We start from the raw sequence: 25,976 nt of genomic DNA on the forward strand, positions 1-25,976 counted from the left end.
TTTAAAAACCGGAAGGCAATATCATACTTGTGCACATTATCCAAAATTCTAGGATGTAATGTTGAGTGGAACTATAACGAGTCTTACCATGGTAAGGGCCCACACGATGGTGTTGGAGCTACCCTTAAACGCATTGTATGGAAGCGAGTTTTACAAGGAAATGCTACTGTGCAAAATGCTGAGCAATTTTATGACATCACAAAATCTAACATTTACAACATACATTGTTTTTATGTCCCTGCTGGTAAAATTGACTCAACTGCTGCAAAATATGTAGAAGAATGGAAAAGTGCATTGCCAGTGGTAGGAATCCAACAAGCCCGATGTGTGAAAATTGCTGCACCAAACACAGTTGGGCTCTTCTCAAATACTGGAGATGTTGAACCATTTAAGAAACATAAAATAAAAGAAACGCAGGAAGAAACAAGCAGTCCTACAAAATCTACTCATTCCATTGATCATGCCATGAATTCAAAATTTTCAGAACTATCAGTTGGTGATTACGTATTGGTTCATTACCCACAAACTGGACAATATTATGTCGGACATATAATCCTTCTCAATTATGTGAGTAATATGTGTAGTGTACAATTCATGAGAAGAAGAGAAGGAAAGAACACTTACTTTGTGTACCCAACAAATGACGATATAGATGAAATATCCTCAGACCTAGTTTTAAGCACATTGCCTAAACCTAAGGAAGTTAGGGGAAAATTTATTTTCAACACAAATTTTACTGTGCTAGTTGAGTAAGAATGTTATTGTACTCTCAAAAATTACCTTTTTTTTAAATTATCACTAGGATGTTCTTTACAAACTGTAATTATTTTCAAGTAAGATACATCTGTAGAATTAAAAACGTTTATGTCATTTAGTTCTGTAATCTTCCTAAATTCAAGCTGTATTTTTTTTATCTGACATAAAATATTGTAAGAACAGAGAATCACAACAGTCTTTCACAACTTGAGAATCCATGTCCTTTGATGTAACGTTTGTTACATTTTTTCAAACTGTAAACCCAAGAACATGCATCATCACAGTATTATATTTTTGGTACTATATAATCTTCACACTATCCTCTATTACCAGGTATGTTCCAAAGCATTGCTCTTGTCTACAGTTGACTGCAGAAAAATGTCAAATGTTCAAATCCATGTAAGAATGTAACGTTTGTTACAATGGAATGACCCATATACACTAATTTCATAGGAGGGACTGTGGTAAATTTTGTACCTACAAGTAAGGAAGGTAGATGTGCTAAATTAAAATCACAATATAAATAATTCTTCTTTATTCATTCTCAAAATGGCTTCCATTCCAAACTTAAAATGTTGATGCAACCAGGTTATGTTACCATGTAAAACTCCGTTCACATTAAAATAACACAGTTTTGTAATTATTTCTGCAACATATTATGCAATAAGAAGTGTGAAGGGGTCTTATACACACATTACACTAAATAAAATTGAGCGCCGACACGCTATAAAGTAATATATTTCACTCAGCTCCGTATACTGAAATAGAAAAGCCCGACTCATCGAGTGACGTCACACAACCTGCATTACGGCCTGGTCTAGATCACGATGGCAGTGGTACTTGGTAATAATAACTTGTTAATACCTCTGTTTGTTGTGATATTCTTCATGGAGTCTTTATTTATAACAATTGGTAAGCATGTGGATTGTTGTTGTACAGCTTAGCATCAGTAGATTCTCATATATCGTTGGCCTACAGGTAAAACACACTAAGTCGAAAATAATAGTTTTGAGATAAAGGCGATTGAATAATTCCTTGCTATGTACATTTGTAATTTTCTTCCATATTTACGAACATTTTAACAAATTTTCTTTGCAGGTATCACCATACATATGTATTAGTTATAATTTACAGGAAAAAAATCTTCACTTTTTATTATTAGAGGGGCTATTTATATTAAATTATTGGGGGATGTTGATGACTTAATGTCTTTCTCCTGACAGTGGACACTTAATGTGTTTCACCTTACTATTTTATGCAGTGGAGTCTAATTTCAACAGTTGCTGTTGACTCTCCTGCTTAATGGAAATTGAAATGCCGATGTCTTAGTGTACAGTTACTGACATTTTATCCCAATATACAGTTTACGATGTGTTCAGAATTAACAAAATTACCTAATATACTGACATAATTGAAATTGTTTTGACTTGAAAACTATTATAGAAGAGATAATTTATTGAGACTGAAAAAGCTTCTCTTTACAGATCCAATGGTAAATAGAAAAGATTTAAGCAAATTATATTTAATTTAATTTATTTGTTTTGGAAACCAAAATAAATATATTTTAGGCCTATACTATTATCAATGATACAGAAACATGAAAAAAATACTCAATAAAGAAATTTACCAAATAGAATGGAATAATATTAATGATTTATGATTAATATAATAATTTTTTCACGCATTGCAAATCAAAGTAAGAATATAATCATGTTTTCAATTACAGTATATATTTTCAATGCATTTTATTGACATATTCCTTGATTTTAGTGTGTACTGCAATTGTTTTTTTCCAATTCCGAATCTGAGAAAGCCGATTCACTGTGCTCAATGGAACATTTCCTGAAGGTAGATTTTAGCATCACAAATGAAGTTTTGAAGAAATAATTTTCAGGTCACGGAGTAAAATCAAATCATTCTTGTTTGCGGTCGAGATTGCAAGAGGTTCGAATAGAGTTTAAAAATTGTTGTGATCTCTTAACTATTATTGGCTTTCTAATCTCTGCGACGAAAATTTTCTTATACTCTGATGTCTAATCATACCTGTAACTCCATTCTATAGAAGAGTCCCGGAGAAAAACCTGGTAATTTCAACATTATCTATTTTGTTTTCAGTGCCACGTAATAGCTCAGGTTGTGTAGATTTTTTTCTGGTTTAATTCTACAAAATAACAACCTGATTAATCCAGAGAAATCTGAAGAATGATAACCCACAAACAAGAAACTATAATGGATCTTGGAACATTTAAATTCCTCTTCTGTAAAAACAGTAAAAATATGACATATCGGAGTTCTGTCCTGTTGATGCAGTACATGCTGTGCCGGGGAGATCTCAGGATAACCGTTGTCGGTATTGCCACAACGAGGTTGAAACTCTTGCACACGTCCTGGGATCCTGTCCACACAGCGAAGCTCTGCGAAACGCTAGACACCACCAAGTACGATCAATTATAGCCACTGCCCTTAAAGATGCCAATTACAACACCTTTGAAGAAGTACATGGTCTCTCCATCACTGGCAGTACACGACGCATAGATATAATAGCTTTCAAGAAATCTACAAGATCTGGATTCATAATTGATCCCACTGTGTGTTTCGAAACGAATGAGGAACAGCCAGCAGAAGTGGATAAAGAAAAAAAGAATGTCTACAATCCTATCATTCCATATTACCTCCAAAAGTACCAGTTGGAAGAGCTTGAAGTAATCGGACTTCTGGTTGGAGCAAGAGGTACCGCCACTCTCTTCATGAAAGATGTGTTTAAGAGGCTTGGAATACCTACATCTATTATTCCGATTTTAACTTTAGCTGCATTGAAAGGATCAATTGCTCTCCTGAAGCATCACCTATATTCGAAATGAAACCAAGTTCATTAGCATTCTTTACTTTTTTGTAACACTTACCTCTCTAAAACTAGGTATATTTCCACCAATCTCAAAATGTATTTGCAGCTATGTACTTGTAGGAGTTTCATTGTCAAAACAAAATTAATGGTTCAATAAACATTTATATGGTAAAGTACTCTTTGTCCCTTGTGGCAGCTCACGAATAGTGAGAAGCAGGGCCACCAAGAAGGGGGGGCAAAGGGGGCCCGTGAGGAGTAAGGATCCTTCAGATTAAATGAGTCTGATTACTTTTCATTATCACAATACATACCGGTACTATAAAATTTTGTAAGAACATTTGTTACATGAATTTGACATATTAACCAACAATAATAGAATTAATACAGATCACCACTTCATTACCGGTTATGTAAATGTTTAACGCTTATATAATAGAATATCGGTTTCCCACGTTAACAATCATCGACACGACACTTGAGGGCTCTGGGATTTGCCTGAAATATGTTCCTGTCGCTTGTACCGAACACATTCAATTGGCTTGTCCTCTAAACTACCAACCCCTGCCAGCCCACCGCAATATGCTAGTGGACTCTCCCAAATCCAAGTCACAGGATCGCGTTTCCTTTTCAGTAGGGCCTACATAGGATGTTTCGTGACGAAACTTTCGTCTTTTCGTTGTCGTTTTTCTAGTAAATTCTGTTCATTAGTGTTACCAGTGGACAATGGACAAGTAGAAGCATAACTCGAGAGCTGAGAAGCGCAAGGAGAGACAGAAAATTTGAAGGATATTAAGAAAGGGAGTAAAACTTTGTTTGAAGTTGGTGTGAAATTGAGCGACGTTGGAAAACTAAAAAGCAGCAGACAAATTGTGTCATTGAATGTGTTGTTCGAAAACAAGAGCCTTTCAAAACAGTATTACAGTATTTTCAGAACTCAAGAATGGAGAATGTGTTCCCAGATACTGGCTAGTATGGAGTGAAATAAATCAGGGAAAATAGTACAATGACTGATTTGTTTCACTCCACACCAGCCAGTCTCTGGGAACACATTCTTCATTCTTGAGTTTTGAAAATAATACTGTAAAGGTTCTTATTCCGTCACTTAGAAGGTTATTAGGCAGGTTGGGGATACTTTTTCGAACAACATATTCAATGACACTTACAGTTTGTCTGCCACTTTTTAGTTTTCCAAGGTCGCTTGTTACTTGCCATGACTCAGAGTTAGGAACTGGTGCGTGTAAATTTGTTTCACTTGCACATATTAACCCATCATTTTTACTATTGTTTGCTTGTTCTGATTCAATACTACTGTTATCAGAATTTTTTTCTAAACAGCTACAATCATCAGTATTCACTTCTAAGCATGAACTGTCTTCATTTTTGACAGCCTGAACTGACGGACTTGAGATTGGTTTATTTTCTGCACCTTCACAAGCAACGCTCAATTTCACACCAACTTCAAACAAAATGAAGGAAATAAAAATGTATTCAGAGTAACACTGTGTCAAGAAAGACTGAGTAACCTTGGCCTCCATAGTCTGGAGAGCGATCTTGCTAAGTCTTTAAATTTTGATGATATAATTGATGATTTTGCATCAATGAAGTCAAGGAGAGTTGTTTGTCGATGTTGGCCTGCAAGTCAGAAATTACAACTGTTTAAGAATAATGTTTTATGAAAACGAAACGAAACAGACGGCAATGAAAAGACGAAACATACTATGTAGGCCCCACTGAAAAAGAAATGTAATATATTGTGCTAATGTGAAGTTTTGCTAAAAGTTTTCAATGTAATAAAAGTGTATATTTTTAGATTCGTATCTGTGTGTGGGGTTATCTTTTATTTATTTTGCAAATAATTATTATCGTCAGAATAATTGTTAACTTGTCATTTTTTTTTTATTTTTTTAACGGGGCCCGAGCACAATATTGCACAGGGGCCCATAAATCCTGTCGGCGGCCCTGGTGACAAGATTTCTAAACTAATTAATCCTAAACATTTTATTTTCAGCCAAATGAATTTACTACTGTTCTCGTCAATAGACTTGTTTATTTTTTATTGTCTGGCTACTGAAACATTTTAGATGCAGGAAGACCTCATACAAAAATTATTTTGTGATACGATGTTCCTTTTTATTCTTTCTGGCTTCCTTGAAGATATTCATCCAATCATGAACACTAAATACTATATCTATATTTGTCTTCTTCTTCTCTATTGAGCTGTGCATAAATTCTACTGATGAATGAATGACTTCTCTCCAAGAATTTGTGTTAAATATTATGAAGATGGAGATGTTGGACCATATAAAGCATCAGTGCAGACATCTGAGCATTTCTGTTTTGCCCACCACATGTGTCGGAAAGTTAAGACACTTCAGTGACATAGGCAGGCACATTTTTCAAATAGAAAGCTATGCACCATCTAGCTTCACAAATTTTCCTTTTACCATTTATGTCTGTCCAAAAATAGCAGTATCCGGCGTTCGGTGAAGCTGCATTACATATGATCAATATTAAGCTTACTAAAATTATATAACAGGCCTACATCAGGAGAAGGTATTTGCAATACACTCTGCAAGTCAAAAATTAGCATATTTAAATGATGAGTCCTTAGCAGCTCTCTCTGTAGCAGCTGATTTTTTAATCATAGAATTGTCTTTCCTGGCTATATGAGAGTAAAAATCATCCTCCAATTAAAGTTTTGTTTAGCAGTAGGGTTTCCACAAACAGTACATGTTATTCAGTGGTTTCCTTTATGCTCGAAGAAATACGAATTTAAGTATTTATCAGTAAGCAATGAGGCTAAATGGTGCAATATTTTTACTCAAACACTCTTCTTTGTAAACTATTTGTGTGAATGTTCAACAGTGTCTATGTTTTGATCGCTAGTTTTATTTTTAGGGTGGGTATTTTTTCCTTGTCTGTCATTGTTGCTAAAATTCCCATTGTTACCTCTTCCCGAAAATTCTGTGATAATAATAATTAGTACGTATGTTTAAAGTGCACAGTCTTGCAAATTAATTTTTGGCACATTCTGGTGTTCTCGCCATTCATTCGGAAATAGTATTTCTCGGAATTTGTGCATTGCTTTGCTTTGCTTTGCAGAGTGTACATTCTGTAGGTATGTCATTATTTAAATTTAAATTTATATCATTTCGTATGTCATAATTTAATTCTCAGAATTTTTTTGCAATTTTAATTTTGTTATAATATTTTACCAGAGCAGCCGTAAATGCATTTTGTGCTTAGGAACTTTTGGTGAATGCGGTTTACTTCTTGTAGCTTTATAATTTTGTCTTTTTGAACGATCACCAGATGTTGCCATCTCCTGTTTCTACCACTACATCTTAGTGACCTAAATACTCTTCTGGTGGTCCAGCTGTTTCTAGTGAATCTTCATTGTTGGAGATCTCATGTATTCGTACAGAACAATAAAATAAGTATACTAACAATAATAATAATAATAATAATCATAATAATAATAGTAATAATAATAATAATAAATCATTTACCTTGAAGCTATATTACAGTCTTCTTGTCTCTTGAAACCATTGCTAATCGAGTTATTATCCAATAAACAGTAAAATAATATGCACACTATGTTTTTAATGCAACTAACAAACGAAAATGGACATAATTAATAAGACATGTGACTCTAATTTCCACCTTCACAACCCAAACCTCTTTAGAGTAACCAATAACATTCACTTGAAAAACATTAAATGTGTTAAATGTAAGGTTCCATTTCACCCTGTGGCGTAGCCAGACTAATTATTTTGGGTGGGCCAAATATGCGGGGTTTAGATAGTACGTGACCCATCTACTGACAATGCCGCTGCCACAAACTCTCTTGAAACTCATTCTCGAAAGTCTAATTTAATTATGATAAACAATCATGCAAGACGTTCCTATACAAACGCTTCATAAGGTGAACTGGAGCTGTCGAGATTTCCTAGCAACTAATCTCTCGATCACTGGTGATGGGTCCTTCAACAATTCCCAACTTTTCTCCCTCTCAATGGATAAAATTGCTAGATTACAAATCCTTGTGCTTGACATGGTTGTCCTTGTGAAAGTTTTTATTCGTCGTAATGCAGAAGAAGTCCTTTTAGCGGTTGCAGTTGTGATGAGACAGATCAGTATGATTTGTAAAACTTGGAGTACAGTATGTCCTGGAATGCCAAGCTCATGTTATGTCCTGTAGTTTAGAATATAGGTCACACACATGTTTTGATTTAATATTAATTAATTTCACTAGGGAACACAGTTTTTCTAGAAGTTCCTGGTTTATGTTTAACACACATTTTGAAGATCAATATAAGTCAGCCAGTTCTCGCAGTGTCTTGAAGTTCATGAAATCAGGAGACTTTGGATCATAAGCTGATACTGCTTCACAGAAAACAGAATTTTCTTCAAACGTCTTTTCATTTCAGACATGACATTATCAAGTACCTATATTATATAAACTTGCTCTCAGCAAAACCTTATCATGTTGCTCGGAATCGGAACTCGTCAGCATACACCACCATCATTAGTAACGAAATAGTCTCTTACCAGAGATTGAGGGGTCGATGATCTTTTTCCTTGCGCAAAGATACTGATTCCAAAAACTTCTGCCATACAAACAACACTGGAATAAAATTCTTCGAATTTTTCTTCGTTTCGAAGCTTTGAAAAGTTTTATATCATTGATTTAATGAGGGACGAACATTTACTAATGAATTTGCAAGAGTAAGAAAATCGTCTAAACATACCAAATAAAGTAAGGTGTCAATTTTTTCTATCTGATGTAACAATCCAGTGGCCTCCACAGCTGCCTTCTTTTTATCGTTGCCAGACAATATTTTTAGGTCCAACCTAACACATTTAAATTGACTCTTGAAGAAATGAATACATTTTTGACTTCTTATCTTAATTCTATCGATTGTAACTATTGCTCTGGATCCATGGTTTATTTTTAATGTTGAGTGTTTTCCCTAAAAAACGTAAAAATTCGCAAATTTTTTGGGTGGGCCTAGGCCCACCTGGCCCACCTGCTGGCTATGCCACTGATTTCAGCTGCATTAAACAAGACGGAAATTGACAGGTGAAACCCACTAAGGGACTTAGTGTATTGCACGTGTTTATTTTCGCTCATTTCGCACTTAGTGGGAATTGAAATTATTGGTTATCTCATAAAGAATTATAGATACGACATAATGGACTTCATCAGAAGAAAGATCACGAAATTTTACATAAGGAACATCCAAAACCTGAAATTGCCAAAAAACTGACTTAGTGTGTTTTACCAGTAGGGTGACGATATCTTTGATTAAGTGCTTAGTTTTTTTTTTTTTTTTTTTTTTTTTTTTTTTTTTTTTTTTTACATCTGTTTTCTCTATATTTGTTCAGCACCTGCGATTGGTATGGACACAACTTCGGGACCAAGTATCAGCTCAAGATGAACTTGATATGGCCAAGATGAGACTACGAATAAGATTCCCTGATGAACCAGTTCCTCAGTCGAATAAGAAACGCAATCCTCTGCAGCAACTCAGCTCGAACATTGGCAATGCTGTAGAGACTATTCACATCATAGAGAACCATCAGGTATGGCATGACAGTTTTCAGTGACTTTCCATAGATATTGTTGTTATATTACTTTGGTGTTGGTTTTCAGACAAACTTATGGGTTCCAATCTAGTCAAGATTGATGGATTTTAAGAAAGAGAAAACATTTGAATATAACTTCCATAGGAAAGCAAGTAAAGTAGTGTGTTTCATGCATTATTAGTTTACTCCATAAAAAAGGACTCTTATGATATTTGTGACTATTATAAAATACACAAAATTTCCAGCAGCCACTGCCATTCATTTATAATCCGTGGTGCTACAGCTCTTTTAGAGCCCAGAACGACCAGTCAGCTGCTGGCCTTATGTCCACATGCTGAAGCAGAGGTGGACGAACATCCAATCAGAATGGAAGTATTGTGTGGTTAGCACGATGATCCCCCAGCCATTATAGCTGGCTTTCATTACCTATCATAGCTCCCCAAGTGCTACACGGTGCTGGGTGGGTACCAGTTCCATACACTGGCAGAAACTTAAAGAGAAAATTTCTTATCCCATAAGGATTTGAACCATAACGTGAGTCTTAGGCAGGATGCCTTAGACCACGATGCCATAGTGCAGAACCTTGGAGAATGTTGAGGCTATCAGTTACTGAAAGAAAATATTTTGTAAATATATTTGCAATTTCATTTGGGTTTGACGTTTTGGTATTGTTAGATATAAGGGTATAGTTTGTTTCTTTACTGCTTGATCTTCCACTCTCTTTTTTAATTATGTTCCAAGTTGTTCTGATTTTACTATCAGAGTTTTGTATTATTGTATTATAGTGTAATTCTTTAGATTTTTGGTTCATTTTATGTACCGGTAATATTTTAAAATAATTTTTATGGCGTTGTTTTAAGTTTGTATCATTATTATTTCTACTCTGTGTATAAGTTACAGTCAGAACATGAAATCCGTCAAAACCTGAAGTTTCTAGAAAATTCTAGTTCTGACAGAGCTCTTTAGGAAATTCTAATTTTCACTTACGTAATTCAGTTACATCTAGAAATAACTGTGGCTTTTTAGGAAATTCTAATGTTGACTAATATAATTAAGTTAGATCTAGAAATAACTGATTGTTATAAGTAAAAATGTTATTAGTAAAAACCTGTTGTAATGATTTCAAGTAATTCAAATCTGGATGCATAACTAGGGTTGCCAGGTTGAACCATCACCACACCCAGAGATTTACGATGTCTATAAAATTTATTATTATTATTATTATTATTATTATTATTATTATTATTATTATTCTCCTCTGATTGAGGTTCTGGCTATATGTAAATCTATTATCAGACAGTATATTTCACTTGACGATATGTTTCAGAGGAAGAACAATAATTGTTTGTATGCATCTGTAGTCTGACTAGTGCAATATGTAGCTAGTTGCCGATGTATGCATTGGAGGGGGAAAGGAACTGGCACCCTACCCCATTATCTCCTGGCCTAGTTGCCTCATAAGTGGTGCCTTTTTGGTATCACTTGTGAGGTTCAGACCTGTCTTCGTACAGTTGACCAACATTATTATTATTATTATTATTATTATTATTATTATTATTATTATTATTATTATTATATCTATTATAAAAAAACTTCAATTACAACCAGTCTCACAGTTTATAAACAAATACCAGCTACAGTGGAAAAACCATGTCCAACGAATGAATCGGAATAGCCTTCGAAAAGCTATGCTTCAATACCATCCCCAAGGGAAGAGATCTTTAGGCCGTCCAAAAAAAAGGTGGGCCAGGAATAACTCACTAAGACCATAAGAGGCCTTGGGTCTTATACTTGTTTGGATGATGATGATGATGATGATGATGATGATGATGATGATGATGATGATGAGTTCATTTTGTATTGCAGGTTAAAGGATCAGTTAAAAATTAAACAATGTCGGATTTGATTTGACGAATAAATTAATATTTGAAATCGTGAAAAAAAAAATTACATTTTGAACAAGTTCCTTAATTTTAATGCCAGATTTGTAGAATTTAGGAATTTATTTCTCCGTCAAATAAAATCCAATTATGGTGAAAAATTTTTAGGCATGACACAGGAAAATATATTTTCTTAAATGCACATTAGTTAATTTTTTCAGAGCCTCATATAAGAAAGTTGTGAAATTGTTAAAAAATTCTGCAATAATTAAATCTTTACTGTATTAAGAATAGATGTGTGTAGACCTACCTTAAAATTGGTATTTCTTGGAGTTCCTTGCAGATTCCAGAAGTCTCTTGTTTTCCAAGGCTACTTTGTAGAATTCCTGACAGCTTCCACTAAAGTTTATTTTGATAAAAATTTCCGCTTTCATTAGTTTTGTTGACATTCTGTTCCTGTCATCTGTCCACAAATCATTCATGACACTAAATACCCTTTTCACATGCGCGATACTTACTGGAATTGTTAGCACATGTCACATTATTATTAACATATTAGGGGCCGTAGCTTTTTTGAAAAGATAACCCAAAGTTTGCAACACTGATTTTATCTTTGTCTTGCATCAGTGTTGTTATCACTGCCTTTAAAATTGACCATTCATTGCAGAGTTCATTTCCGTCGAGCTCGAAAGTAATTTACAATTTCTTTGCTCCGTGAACTAAGGCATTAAATATAATGGGCTAGATAGATCAAGAACAGATATGACTGAAAATATGTTATTGTCACTAAAATCGTACCACTTGAATGGATACTGCAACAATCTGTCATACACAGTGGTGAACTCTTTCATTACAGTTTTTTTCGGCCTCTGTGAGATTTTCAAGCTACATATTCACTTCAAAACCGAAAAATGAGTCCTTTTTACGACTTTCTATTTGAGTCTTTACTCTCAACATGATTTTGTGCATCTCGATTGAAAGCGTATTTTCACATTCTAATATTTTAATTGCCTTACAGAAAATTGGAAATGTACTACAATTAACAAAATACAGAAAACATTCTGCCACTGACATCTTTTTGGTAACATACAAATTTCCAAATTAAATGATTCATTTCTTCTTCACCTTTTGCTAAATAATACATTTTTAGAGTGCGCCACATTTTCACAAGGCAATCAACAGCTAATTGAAGGAACAATCATCGAACTGGAATATGACGCAAAATCTGAAAATAGTCCTGTTGAGTAAATTCACAGAACGACCTAAGTTCCTCAACATTCTTACATGACGGAATATATTTTCAAGACTAATAACTCAACATCATACTTAAGAAATTTAAAACCAAATTTGGCACAATTATGCAGTACGTGGCAACAACAATTAGCCTTTACTATATTAGGATTTTTATCTTCCATTTTTCTCAACACTGAATTGTGTTTACCATTGTTAAGAGATGCATTGTCAGCCGAATAAGTTAAAATGTTACTTAAACTAAGTCCATTTTCTGCAACAATTGATATAATTTTATTTTAAATGTCCTCAGCACTCTCATTACTGTCTTCATAGAAGTTTATAATATCACTATGTTTTCCATGTTTTACAGAAAAATGTGTCACCACTAATGGGAAATGCTTCTTGTTACCTTTATTTCACGCATCTGAAACAATTGAGTTATTTTTTAAGTATTTCAGATGTCTTTCCTGTGAGAATGGTAAAAGAACGCTTGTAACTAGGGCTTCACTTTTGGTTCGCACACAACTTATTTTTTTGCTATTGAAAAGTCATTGAAAACACAAGAGTAAAGTTTATCACCACAATCTTGTGAACCGTAGGAGTGGTGATGTTTTACACCATGAAATGTTAAAGCCAACTTATTTGCTGTAACTTTATCTTGTTCAACTGAATATCGTGAGGGCATAAATTTCAGAATAGAATTATTCCTACTCTGTACTCTGTAATGTTCTTTGTGCCTCTCTGATTCCAGATGCTTATTAACAGCTTTAACACCATCATACTTTACTGTAAATGAAACATAGTGCACTTCACATCTGCAAGAAAGTTCATCCTCTCCTTTTTCTAGCCAGTCCTTATACTTATCATTTGTTAACCATTCATCACGAAAAGAACTAACATATCTTTTTGCTGGATTCATATTGAACACAACACAAAACTGAAAATAAAAAAACTCGCACAAATTCCCGCACTTCGCATAACAGACTGCACTATAAAGCTGTAAGAACTGACTTGTGAAGGATCAAGGAAGTGAATATTGAGTTTTAAATTTGAAATTGTTCCATTATTACGCATTCAGGTTTCATTAAAATACTACTGCAAAACTTTATTAATGACAAAAGTTAATTGAAAATGGTTGATTGAAGTCGTATTTCTGAAATATATTATCATCATATCAAAATTATCTGTTTTAATTTTCTGTTTACGTCATCTCTCATTGTTGGTGAATGTTGGCATAGTGTGAGAGACTAGTGTCTGATTGACGGAAAGAGAAATGCACTGAAACTTCAACATTACCACAGACGCTCACTTATAAAGTTATTTGATGGACAGTGAATTTTCACTACAACATTGGGCAAAAGTTTCCTGTCGGCTGGAGATGGATTAAAAAAACCAGGCACTCCTGACAGCACCCAGAGATCTGCAACCCTATGCATAATTGTTGCAGTCATTGTTGGTTATTCAGTTGGTGTTGACTTGTAAGTACTGTAAAATCCCTCGTAACCAGCACCCAAATAACCAGCAATACCAAAACATCGGCATTTTTGGCTGGGCAAAAAAAAAAAATTTAAACCTGCCACATTGCCACAGTCTGGGCTGCCAGTGTTGTCACATTAGGAAGTTCCCACGAATTTTCGTTTTCAGTGAATATTCGAACCTAAAATTAGTGTATTGTTTGTGTTGTGTGATGTGTTTTAATAAAGAAAATCCACACAATTTTTATGTTTATGTTGTTGTTGTTTTCTAATGCCAGGCGTTTGACAATAAAGTCATTTGACCTCTTGCACTCCAATATTTTTCAAAGATATTATCATGACTAGCCACTGAAGCACAGATTTTGAGATGTTCCGAATCCCTTTCTTGGTTTGAGTTGCACAATGGGCAGTTAGGGGACTGATATATTCCAATTCTATGCAGGTGTTTGGCCAAACAATCATGGGCTGTTGCCAATCAAAATGCAGCTACAGACGATTTGCGTGGTAAATCGGGAATTAACTGTGGATTTTGATGCAGAGAGTTCCATTTTTCCCCTTGGGATTGAGTTATCAAATTTTGTTTGTTGAAGTCTAAGTATGTAGATTTAGTAAATCTCTTCACAGAGTAATACGTAGATTTAGTAACAGGTCTGTAAGTAGCAGTGCTGCCCTTCTTTGCTAAAGCATCCGCATTCTCGTTTCCCAGGATTCCACAATGGGATGGTATCCATTGGAATACAATTCTTCTATTGAGTGATATTAATTGAGAGGGCATTTTAGTTATTTCTGCTGTTTGAGATGAAGGTGTGTGTTTAGAGACGATTGATAGAATAGCTGCTTTGGAGTCTGACAATATAACTGCATTCCTAAATTTATTGATGTGCATAGAATATTCCTGAGACATTCACTTATTGCAATGATTTCACCATCAAAACTTGTTGTTCCATATCCAAGAGATCTATAAAGTGAGAAGAGACAGCACGTAACACCTGCACCGGCACCTTGTTCTCTGGAGATCAAGGATCCGTCGGTGTATAAATGAAGCCAGTTTTGTGGAAGGTACCTAATATTAATTGTCTCTAAAGACAATTGTTTTAGTATTTCAGTGTTTACTTTTGATTTCAGTATTTCTTCTGTTAAATTTAGATTATATTCTATATTTAATAGAGTTAAAGGGTTTGGTTTAATTTGTAAGTTTTCTTTAAATTCGGGATATTGATTTTCTGTTTTAATTCTTGAACAATGGATATGAAACTTTTTTGAGTTTTCAATCTACAGAGAGGACTGTATGAATGCCAATTGTTTCCTGATAATCTGATAAGTTTTTCATATTGAATCAGTGCTTTTTCTTCTATTGTCATTTTGATGCTGTTAATATTAGTGAGGAATCTCATAGAATCTATTGGCGTTGTTTTGATTCCACCAGTAATGAGTCTGAGAGTTTGATTTTGAACATATTCTATGTCGTTTATGAAAGGTGAAGTAATTAAAATTTCTCCGCAGTATGTCAGCACTGGCTGTATAAACATTTTGTATGTAGTGTTTAAAGTATTCCTAGAGCTTCTTTTTAGAAGGGAGAATCTTTTACGAGCTTTTTCAGAAATGTATTTCAAATGGTTGATCCATGTTAACTTACTATCGAAAATAACTCCAAGATATTTGGATTCATAAGTCCTAGGAAGGTGTTGGCCATTTTATTGGATATTGAATTGTGTTGGCCATTTTATTGGATATTGAATTCTCTTTCTTTTTTCCCGAGTGAAAATATTTGGTAGTTACTTTTGCTTAAATTGAGTGTCATCAAATTTGATGTATTCCATTCATGTAGTTGATTTAGAGCTTTAAGAGCAGAATTTTTAATTTTGTCTCTATGTCTGGAAGATTCGGAAGTCCACAAAACTATATCATCTGCAAATAGTGCTGTTTTCATGTTTGATTCCTCTAATAGGGAGGGTAAGTCATTTATATAAATATTGAATAAAGTTGTGCTGAGGACAGCGCCCTGAGGTAGTCCTCGATATGTTTGTCTGTAACTAGAAAGTGAGTTATTGAATTTAGTGGCAATGAATCTTTGACTAAGGAATTCTGATATCCATCTGAACATATTGCTGGAGATACCTAATTTCTGGAGTTTTAGTAATAATTTATTTCTCCAAACAGAGTCATATGCTAACTGAAAGTCAATAAATATTGCCAAGGTATCTTCTTTCTTGTTAAAACTGTCTTTTATGTCTTGGCCGAGGCGTATGACTTGTTCATTGGTAGAGTGTAGTTGTTGAAAGCCGGCTTGTCTTGGTGATAAAAGATTTTGGGATTCTAAATACCAAGTTAATCTGTTGGAGATCATGGACTCCATGGTTTTTGCTATCATGCTTAATAGTGCTATTGGTCAATAACTATTAACATCATATTTTTATGTTTATTTAATTATGTTCAGGCCGTCAGTGTTGCCACATTAGGAAGTTCACTTCATTTTCAGTGAATATTCGAACCTAAAATTGGTGTATTATTTGTGTTGTGCGGTGTGTTTTAATGAAGAAAATCCAGACAGTTTTGATGTTTATTTAGTTAAGTTCGGGCCATCAGTGTTGCCACATTACGCACTTCGCACGAACTTTCGTTTCCAATGAATATTCGAACCTAAAATTAGTGTATTATTTGTGTTGTATGTTGTATTTCAATAAAGAAAATCCACACAGTTTTTATGTTTATTCAGTTATGAGCAAGTGATAGAGAAATAAGCTTCATATAGCTGCAGTTTCAACATTTGGCAACATGAAATGCGAACTATTTTCCGTATATGTCGCTATTTATTCAATTATCCAGCAAAACCTCGTATCTGGAACTAGCCTGGCCCCTTTGGTGCCAGTTAAGAGGGATTCTACTGTAGTGTGTTATCTCCAGTAGTAAAAGTACTGATTAGTGAATTTGTCACATATAGCCACAATGAGTGACAAAATGCATTGTGAGGACTGAACGAGAAGAAGTTGGAAAGTGTTTTTCCTCGAGAAGTTACCAAGTTTAGAAAGAAAAGAAAATCATTATTATGATATAAAAAGAAACGAGTATGATAAACTTTTAGCTGAAGTTGAAGAAGCTAAAATTACCACAAAGAAGACGCCTTTGCAATACCAAGAATGTAAAAATTTGAAGTAATTGAAATTGGTGGAGTGAAGAACTTGATTTCAACAGGTGAACCTGTACCAAGGACATATTAAATGTTATTGAAAGCACATATGTAGCTATAGAACATAAAAAGAAAGGCTTTGTTTCTAAGCCATTTCTCACTCTGAAATGATAGACCTAATTGACATGCAATCTCAGCTGACTAAGGGTTTAAGTTCATTATGGCTTACCACGACCATCTTACCAAATATGTGTTAATGCGAGCACTTCGTAGCAAGAGAGTTGAAGAAGTTCCCTTTCAACTAACTGATGTTTTGTTGACATTTGGAGGACTATGTATATTACACTCTGATAATGGAAGAGTGGTTGTAAATTCTGTCATAAACGAGTTACAATGGAACTTGGGTAATTCGAAGCTGAAGATGTGGAGGAAAATTTCGAAATAAATAAAAAATTCTAATTATAAAGGTTACATTTAAAATGGATATTTAATCAATATTCATTCGTAATTGCTTACTTCTTAATGCATGTGTCCAGCTATAAGCTGATTACATGATGTAATAATGCTATAAAATATAGAACTGTATATTTTAACTAAATTTTACAATACTGTAATTTATTTTAGACTAAGGAGAATATTGTAGTACAGTAGAGAATATACATACAGTAGTACAATACACTGATCTAACATTTTACCCCATATGTAAATAATTACAATTTTAAGAAGAAGCTTGAAATATCTGATTGTTTTGCAGAATTTAGTCTGCTAAGGTTTGCACATTCTTCAAGCACGTTCAGTGACTGAAAAACAACTTCACTTATGTTGACTTGTCCCTCAACGTACCGTACCAACAAAATTCACCCAGATGATGAAGCACCTCCGATGAGGGAATTGGCATCTCTTCAGCTTAAACTTGTTCCTCCTCCTCTCACCAGACGAATCGCCACCTTTTTTGTTAAATATTTCTGCTAAAATGTCTTTGTCTGAAATCTCCGCACACACTGTCACATTTTCGTCCGAGGTGATATATTCATTAAAAGTAATTCTGTACTGTCATCCCAGGCATCCGGTGAATGGACATCTTTATGTAAGGGCTTAACATATAATTTTTCTTGATAAATCCTATCTTTTGGAAACAATTCATTGTCATTTTGTCAGTTACTTGAGATCACGCAGTGCAACACATTTGTGCTGCATCAAGGCCACTTATCTTTGAGTTCTTATTTCTGTCCATGAAAATATCTGACAAAAGGATTTGTACAACAAGATGTCTATAAAACTGCTTGAGATTTTTAATAATATCCTGGCTCATTGGCTGCACAACTGAAGTTGTGTTCGAAAAAAAAGATAACCTTTACATTGTCCATAAGAGAGATAGAGTTATGAGCAATGCAGTTGTCAATAAACAGGAGAATTTTTATGTATTTTGTCTAGTTGTAACAGCCAATATTCAAAAATGTCTGCTGTCATCCAAGCTTTTTTATGTGCTCTATACTCTACTGCTTTTGATTCGACATTCTTGGGTTCGCAGATTTTCCTATCATGAGCAAAGGTAGCTTTTCACTCCCATCAATGTTAGTCCTTACCAGTAACATGACTCTTTCTTTACTGTTCTTCCCCTCCACTGCAACCTTCTCGCTTAAAAGCTAAAGTTTTGTCTGGTGTACATTTAAAAAGAAAAACCTGTTTCATTAATGTTGAAAATGTTTCTAGCCGACATTTCTTCAATCATTTACAAAACATTCTCTCTCCAAGAATTTGCTGCATCTTGATTCACACTTGCACTTTCACCACACACAGACTTAAAAGAAATGCCATTTCTTTTTTTAAAACTATCTTAACCAACTGGTACTAGCCTTGAACTCACTTTTACCTAAACTTGCAGAAAATTCTTCAGCTTTCATACGAACTAGGGGACCACTTAAAGGAATGTTTTTAGTCCGTGCTTCCTTAAACTATTTTAACACGCACTCATCGACATCAGCATTTTCTGGTTGCCTCTCTCTTTTTGGACTCTTTCCATTTTCACTTGAGGCACTTCTTAAAATTTTCTCCTTATTCCTCAGATAAGTTCACAAAGAGTTCAGTGGTATCCCAGACTCTTTCGCAATTTACAATTTTTTCTTCAACTCCTTTTCGACTTCTCGAATGACTGCGACTGCAAAAGTTAAAGTCTTGCACTAAACACTTGGTTTACTTAAAGACATAGTGACACTTATTTGCAACACACTGAATAGCAGGAATTTCAAGTGATAACTAAAGGTGCAAGTGTTAAACAATAGCAGATGTGGGTTGGGGAAGGCCAGTGGCAGGGAAAAGTCCACATTCCAACCCTGAGGACTGAATAGGGTAACAGATAGAAGGCGCAAGTGTTAAAAAATAGCAGGTGTGGATTAGAGAAAGCCAAACCTTGGAACGATGACCTCTTACAGAAACACAGACGAAGTTTAACATCTTAAATTTCCACATTTAGACAATTTTCGACAGACAATTCTGGAAAAAGAACTTCTAATTAAAGAAGGTGAAATTCGAATTACAGATGATTTCTTAACATTCCCCTGTATAGAAATGTCAAGAGACCGAGAGAAAAGTTCGAATTATTCACGATTTCGAATTAAAAACGCTTGAATTATCCAAATTGCACTGTATTTATATACTGATGAGAGTTAAAAATTGTTCATGGGAGACACATCACAGCCAGATTCAGGGTTCAGTGGAAAGAGTTAACCAGCATGTAGAAAATGTGTTAGCTTCATGGATGAAAGACAACTGTACCGCCAATTGGTCAAATGGTTTTCGCTTTGTGCAATTTATGAAAAATAGAGTTCTTCATTCAGAATCAAACGGTCACAATACAAAACCATGTTCGGAATTGAATCAAGAGCTGGGTTGACCACATCATCTTTGCCACCTGATGTTATTAAAAATGTATATAAAGAGGATGAAATTGAAACAGTAATTGGACAGATGAATATAGAGCAGAAAGAAAAAGAAGCACAAGAGAAAGAAGAGAAGAGATGATGCTAGCTAGTATATTGTCAAACATCTCCTTAGCCATAAAGGAAGCCCAAGAAAATTTAAAGAAACAGGCGAAAAGAATGAAGCTGCTTTCTGATACAACACATTCTCAAGTTGATAATAGGAGGTAACATCATAATACGCATTCCGGATATCGACAGGGGAAAGGTCGACTTGTAAAACCTCGTAGGAGTTGTGCTTGAGAGAAATTACGAACACTCGTACAGAATTGGAACAAAGGATGAAATTTTGAATAAACTATATTAAAAGTAGGTTCACTGAGCTACCTGTACATAACACTTTCTTTCTTTCAGATGCGAATTTGATGTATGTCTTCAAATTTTCGTGACACGAAAACAGGTGCCAGATGCAGAAATTTCGCTGATGACTTAAGCAAAGAAAGAAGCCATTGGAAGTGGACAAGGATTCGTCCATTGTGCTTGCAAAAAAAATTGTGTTTCGAAGTGGTGCTTGTGTAAGAAAAAAGAAAATTCTCTGCAATTCTAAATGTCACAATAGCATGACTTGTCACAACGAGTGACTTGTAAGACAAAAAATAATAATATTGAGTTCTGTAACATAATTATTCGTAATTCAACAACAAAAATAGTAATGTTTAAGCATCCCATAACATAATTATTTGTAGATCTAGATTCATTTTCAGGACTGAGAGGCCGTGGTCTGTTGGTTGGTTTTCTACCAGACGTTTCGTCTGCAACTGCAGCAGACATCTTCAGTGGAGTGGTATCCGAGGGCGCAAAACTCTTCTCGGCGTACCTGAGGCAACTGATCCTGTGTCTGGTTGTGCGGGCGTATTTATAGTACAACTTGCGGGCCGAGGCCTGTTGTTGCTGCGGTCCGCGCCGCTTTGTTCACTGCTGCTCCTGTTCTGAATTCCGTCCTTCTGTTGTAGTGGCTTCTTATCTGTTCTGTTTAGGACCAGGTACCAACATTTGTTTAGCTTTATGCCTTCTTCCTTGCGATTATTTGTGTTTTTTGCAAAACATCAGACCAATAACATTGGCAGACCACAAGGAGTCCACACCTGTGGAGTAACGGTCGGCGCATCTGGCCGCGAAACCAGGTGGCCTGGGTTCGAATCCCAGTCGGGGCAAGTTACCTGGTTGAGGTTTTTTCCGCGGTTTTCCCTCAACCCAATACGAGCAAATGCTGGGTAACTTTCGGTGCTGGACCCCGGACTCATTTCACCGGCATTATCACCTTCATTTCATTCAGATGCAAAATAACCTAGATGTTGATACACCGTCGTAAAATAATCCAATAAAAATAGCCACAAGGATCCTGAATTCTAGAAATCAGAAATTTCTGAGTGTTTGAAGATTGGTAAGTGGTGTATAAATTTTGAAAAAATTATATAAAACTTAAATTAAAACTGAACATTTTGAATCATGCCCATAAAACATTAATCAGATACACTACATATTATTACAACAACGATACATAAATAGACCTCGTTTACATGTTTCGACCTATTATGGGTCATCCTCACTGGTCGTTGTTGGTCTTGGCACCTCTTGTTTTGTTTCGTGTGAGGGTGTGTTCGTTAATGTGGAGTCAAAGAGTGTGTATGTTCTGAAATTGAGTTGTGTGTTGAGAATTTTATTGGGGTGTGTTTTTACGTGTCTGTATATTTCATATTGTTCTAGTGTGTTTAATTTCTGGCTTTTTGGTTGGATGTGTAGTATTTCCATGTCTGTGTTGATGTCTCTGTAGGTGTATTTGTGATGTCTTCTGCATATGTGGAGGTGTTTTATAATTTCGTTATGGCTGTGATGTGTTCTTTGTAACGTGTTTGAAATGATCTGCCTGTCTGTCCTATGTAGAAGTTGTTGCAGGTATTTCATTTGAGTTTGTATATGCCTGTGTGGTTGTATTTGTTTGTTTGTGTTATTTGTGTGTTGAGATGTTTTTGTAGAGTGTTATTTGTTCTGTATGTGATGTTGTAATTTAATTTCTTGAATGAGGTTGCAATCTTGTGTGTGTTTTTGTTTTCGTATGTTAGTGTGATGTATTAGACAACATAATACGTAAGACAAAACATAATCACAAAAAACATAAGAATGCAACACAAACACAAGAACACAAAAAATACAGAAATTAAATTACAACATCACATACAGAACAAATAACACTCTACAAAACATCTCAACACACAAATAACACAAACAAACAAATACAACCACACAGGCGTATACAAACTCAAATGTAACTCCTGCAACAACTTCTACATAGGACAGACAGGCAGATCATTTCAAACACGTTACAAAGAACACATCACAGCCATAACAAAATTACAAAACACCTCCACATATGCAGAACACATCACAAATACACCTACAGAGACATCAACACAGACATGGAAATACTACACATCCAACCAAAAAGCCAGAAACTAAACACACTAAAACAATATGAAATATGCAGACACACAAAAACACACCCCAATGAAATTCTCAACACACAACTCAATTTCAGAACACACACACCCTTTGACTCCACATTACATCACACGAACACACCCTCACACGAAACAAAACAAGAGGCGCCAAGACCAACAACGACCAGTTCTGAGGATGACCCATAATAGGTCGAAACATGTAAACCAGGTACGATAGAATTTAACACAAAGTCATATAATACATATTCCGAAGTGATACAGTGTTAAACGTTGTGTAATCAAGATGTATACATAAATAGATATAACAAATAAAATGTAGGCTATATCAAATTAAAGTATTAAGATTTAAAACAGAGGTGATAATTCAGAATGTTCAAGGAATCTTTGATGAAGCCTATAATAATTTTTTCTCACAGTTTGGTGTTGAATACCAAACTTTTTAATATGCCCCAAGTAAATTTCGATATACTAACCCTACTACCAAAAAGTAATCCCATGACTGACCAGTTTTTAAGAGGTACACTGTGTAACGGATACTCAAGTCAGGAATACATGGTTAATAAATACTTTTCTTTTCAAAGTCAACGTTTTTTTTTTTTTCTTTTCAAAGTCAACGTCTTTTGTCTGATCAATTGTTGTTTCGAAACGAGCTGTAATATCAGCTCTTCGGATCGATCCTGTTGAAGAGGTGCATTGTACTTCTTCATAGACATGCCTTTTTTTTTATCTCACAAAGCAGAAGCTGACATTGATCTCACTTTATGATGGCGAGTGTTTCTTAGTAATTCTCCTTTATGGCAGAAGCATAGCCAAGGGTTTTATTCTCATTACAGTCAGTATGACAGCAAAGGATTGTGCTAGGACATCTACCAGGGACTGCTCGAACTGTCATGATGTTAGAAGACATTTTCAGAGGTTGATCCATTCCGAAATTGATAAACCTTCCTTTATTGACCCAAAAGTTTGTCTTAGGGTGATCTGCAAAAAATCTCAATGCCTCTGCCTCTTAATGTATGCGCTTTTCATGTAGTAAAAGCTCGTTCTCTTAATGTTTTCCTTATTTTCCTACCTGTCTATTGAGTTCCATCATTATCATTGGGTAGATTCAATTTCTTCATTACAATTCTCCTTTTGGCAGGAAGGTCTCTTACACCATGAAGATATGCAGTCTGCTACATATGTTAAAATGTTGGACGGGTGCCTCCCATTTGGCTTGTGCAAGTCCTAAACCACGATATTTTTTAGTGGCATAAATCATACCATCTGAACAATCATGGGGTAAAGCAATAATTTCCTTAACTGCCCTTCGTAACAGCTTATCCACATCCTCGAGAAATACATTTTTAATTTTATTTAATGTCACACATTGTAAAGGCTTTAATAATGGGGATTGACATCATTTAAATATATTGGAGCTCAAATTTGAAATTACTGTTGCCTCATCAAAGACTTTTTCATCATTAAAATTTACCCCCAGATATCGTATAGGTTCATCGCTGTTAGTCAGTGATTCGATTACAGAACCATTATTTGTAATTATTGATGAAGAAGCCAGGCATCCCGCTTTAAGATATATGTCATTCTTCTATTGGGATTTATTTTTAAATCAATCAAAGATAAACAATTTTCTGCTATAGAAATGAGGGAAGTTATACTTAATTCGTCTTTTCCCACAAGAGCAATATCATCTGCAAATGCCATACATGGTAACTTATTCAAACCATCAACAATTGAAAAACCATGCTTCTCTGCTACCTTATGATCAGAGAACGCTTCAATTATATGATCAATTGCCGAATTGAACAAGAATGGCGATAGAGGACTGCCCTGAGTAAGTCCCCTATTTCATGGAATACTCTTTGTTTTATTTATACCCGTTTTGATTTGAATATAGTTGGACATTAGTAGGTTAGTGATGAGATTCCGCAAATTGTCAGGTAATATACATGAAGCAAGGGATTCACTAATATGGTTGTGGCATACAGTATCAAAGGCTTTACTGTCATCAATAAAAGCAATATAACAATAATATTTTCTTAATTTAGCTGAATGCAAACATCCATTAATTAATGATGTATTTATATGTGTGTTTGGTGAAGAAGCAAAACCTCTTTGATGACATGAAAAGGTCAAATAATTTCTGTTTTTTTTTTTTGTCTAAAACACGGTAGATTATTCTCCTAATAACTGAAAAAATTGTGATAGGCCTCCAATTTTTTATTTCTGTGAATCACCACCAAGTAAAACTGTTCTCCCTTTTCTGAAATCTTTAGGAATAACCCCAAAACGGAGCATAGCTGTCCCTAATAAAGCTATAAATTTTCCTGCTTTCAAGTATTTCAAAATCCTCACTATTATTTTATCAGGTCCTGGTGCAATGTCTAGATGGATTTTAGATAGGGTTACCAGAAGTAAAAAATTAAAAGCGGACATTTTTCTGAAAAAGCAAGATTTTTCACAAAAAAGTAGGACATAAAAATGTGATGCTAATTTCAAATATTTCTGATAAGAATCTAAATTGTTGAACTTTGTTTACACTAGAACTGATACAAGACTATTAGTAATCATCATCATCATCATCAAGATCTTTTCCCCTGGGGATGGTATTAAAACATGCCTTTTGGAAATCTATTCCCATTCATTCGTTGGACATGGTTTTTCCATTGCAGCTGGCACTTCTGGCACTTATTTATAAACTGTGAGACTGGTTGTAATTTAAGTTCTTGCACGATATCCTCATTTCTTTAGCTGTCCAAGTGACTATATCCTATTAGTAATATGTATATTATAAATTTATCTTTTTTAATTAGTTGATTGCTGGTACTTCTCTGATGACCCAATTTGTTTAAGCAATGTCATCCAGTATAACTGTGAAAGTTCATACAAGAGAGATGTCTTAAATTATACTTCATGAACACAATTCCTCTGATGGACTCCACACAAAGACAGTTTATCTCCTTGGTCCACTGAGAAATGATGAGAGAAAATACCCTCTCCACATGTGCATTTATAATGTTTTATATCTGATTGTGTGTCAGTCCATCTGGAGAAGTCCAAGCTCCTTATGGGGAAATGTTGTACTTTTGACAATTAAATTTTTTTATGTGGCAAAATTGATGTGGCTAACGCCATTGTCACAGCATAAATTTCAATGCAGTTAACCAATGGATGAGTTTAGAAGATGATGAAGACCATTGTAACGAACTTAGAACGGCTGGTTGTGAAAATGAAGTCGTTCAACCTCAACTTAGAGTTATAGCTGTAGTTTCTGATGGACTTTATAAACAAATGCAGGTTTTGGAATCAGATAATGTTGATGCACCACAGATCTGGCTTCTTCTATCATCATTTCTTCAGATATTGCAAAGTTCTGGTGTTGTTTGTAAAAAAAAAAAAAAAAAAAAAAAACTTGCAAAATGTATCAATGAAAGCCATCCTGCTATAAACTTCTGGATGGAAATTCAGAATTTAGATCCAACATTAGTCAAGCCTGTGCAGATTTCTTCCATCTTTACTTGAGATGAAATGAAACATTTCTTTACTATTGATGTTCCACTGGAAGAAATATCAACATATGCAGCAATGATACGTGGAGAAAATTTGTCTTCTTCTTCTTCTGCTTTATCCTTCTGAC

The 25,976-nt window shown here is 34.8% G+C and overlaps 1 protein-coding gene across 5 annotated transcripts in view; it reads left to right on the forward strand.

Moving 5' to 3' along the window:
* Positions 1-25,976, forward strand: part of LOC138701460 (E3 ubiquitin-protein ligase SHPRH) — a 444,559-nt gene that overhangs the window by 351,088 nt on the left and 67,495 nt on the right. For all 5 annotated transcript variants that reach the window (XM_069828349.1, XM_069828345.1, XM_069828347.1 and 2 more), the window contains one exon: positions 8,990-9,187. In XM_069828349.1, the coding sequence (XP_069684450.1) occupies positions 8,990-9,187 (198 nt within the window). The remainder of the gene's footprint in view (positions 1-8,989; positions 9,188-25,976) is intronic.

The sequence above is a fragment of the Periplaneta americana genome, chromosome 6 (genome assembly GCF_040183065.1).
Source record: "Periplaneta americana isolate PAMFEO1 chromosome 6, P.americana_PAMFEO1_priV1, whole genome shotgun sequence".
Classification (NCBI taxonomy): domain Eukaryota; kingdom Metazoa; phylum Arthropoda; class Insecta; order Blattodea; family Blattidae; genus Periplaneta; species Periplaneta americana.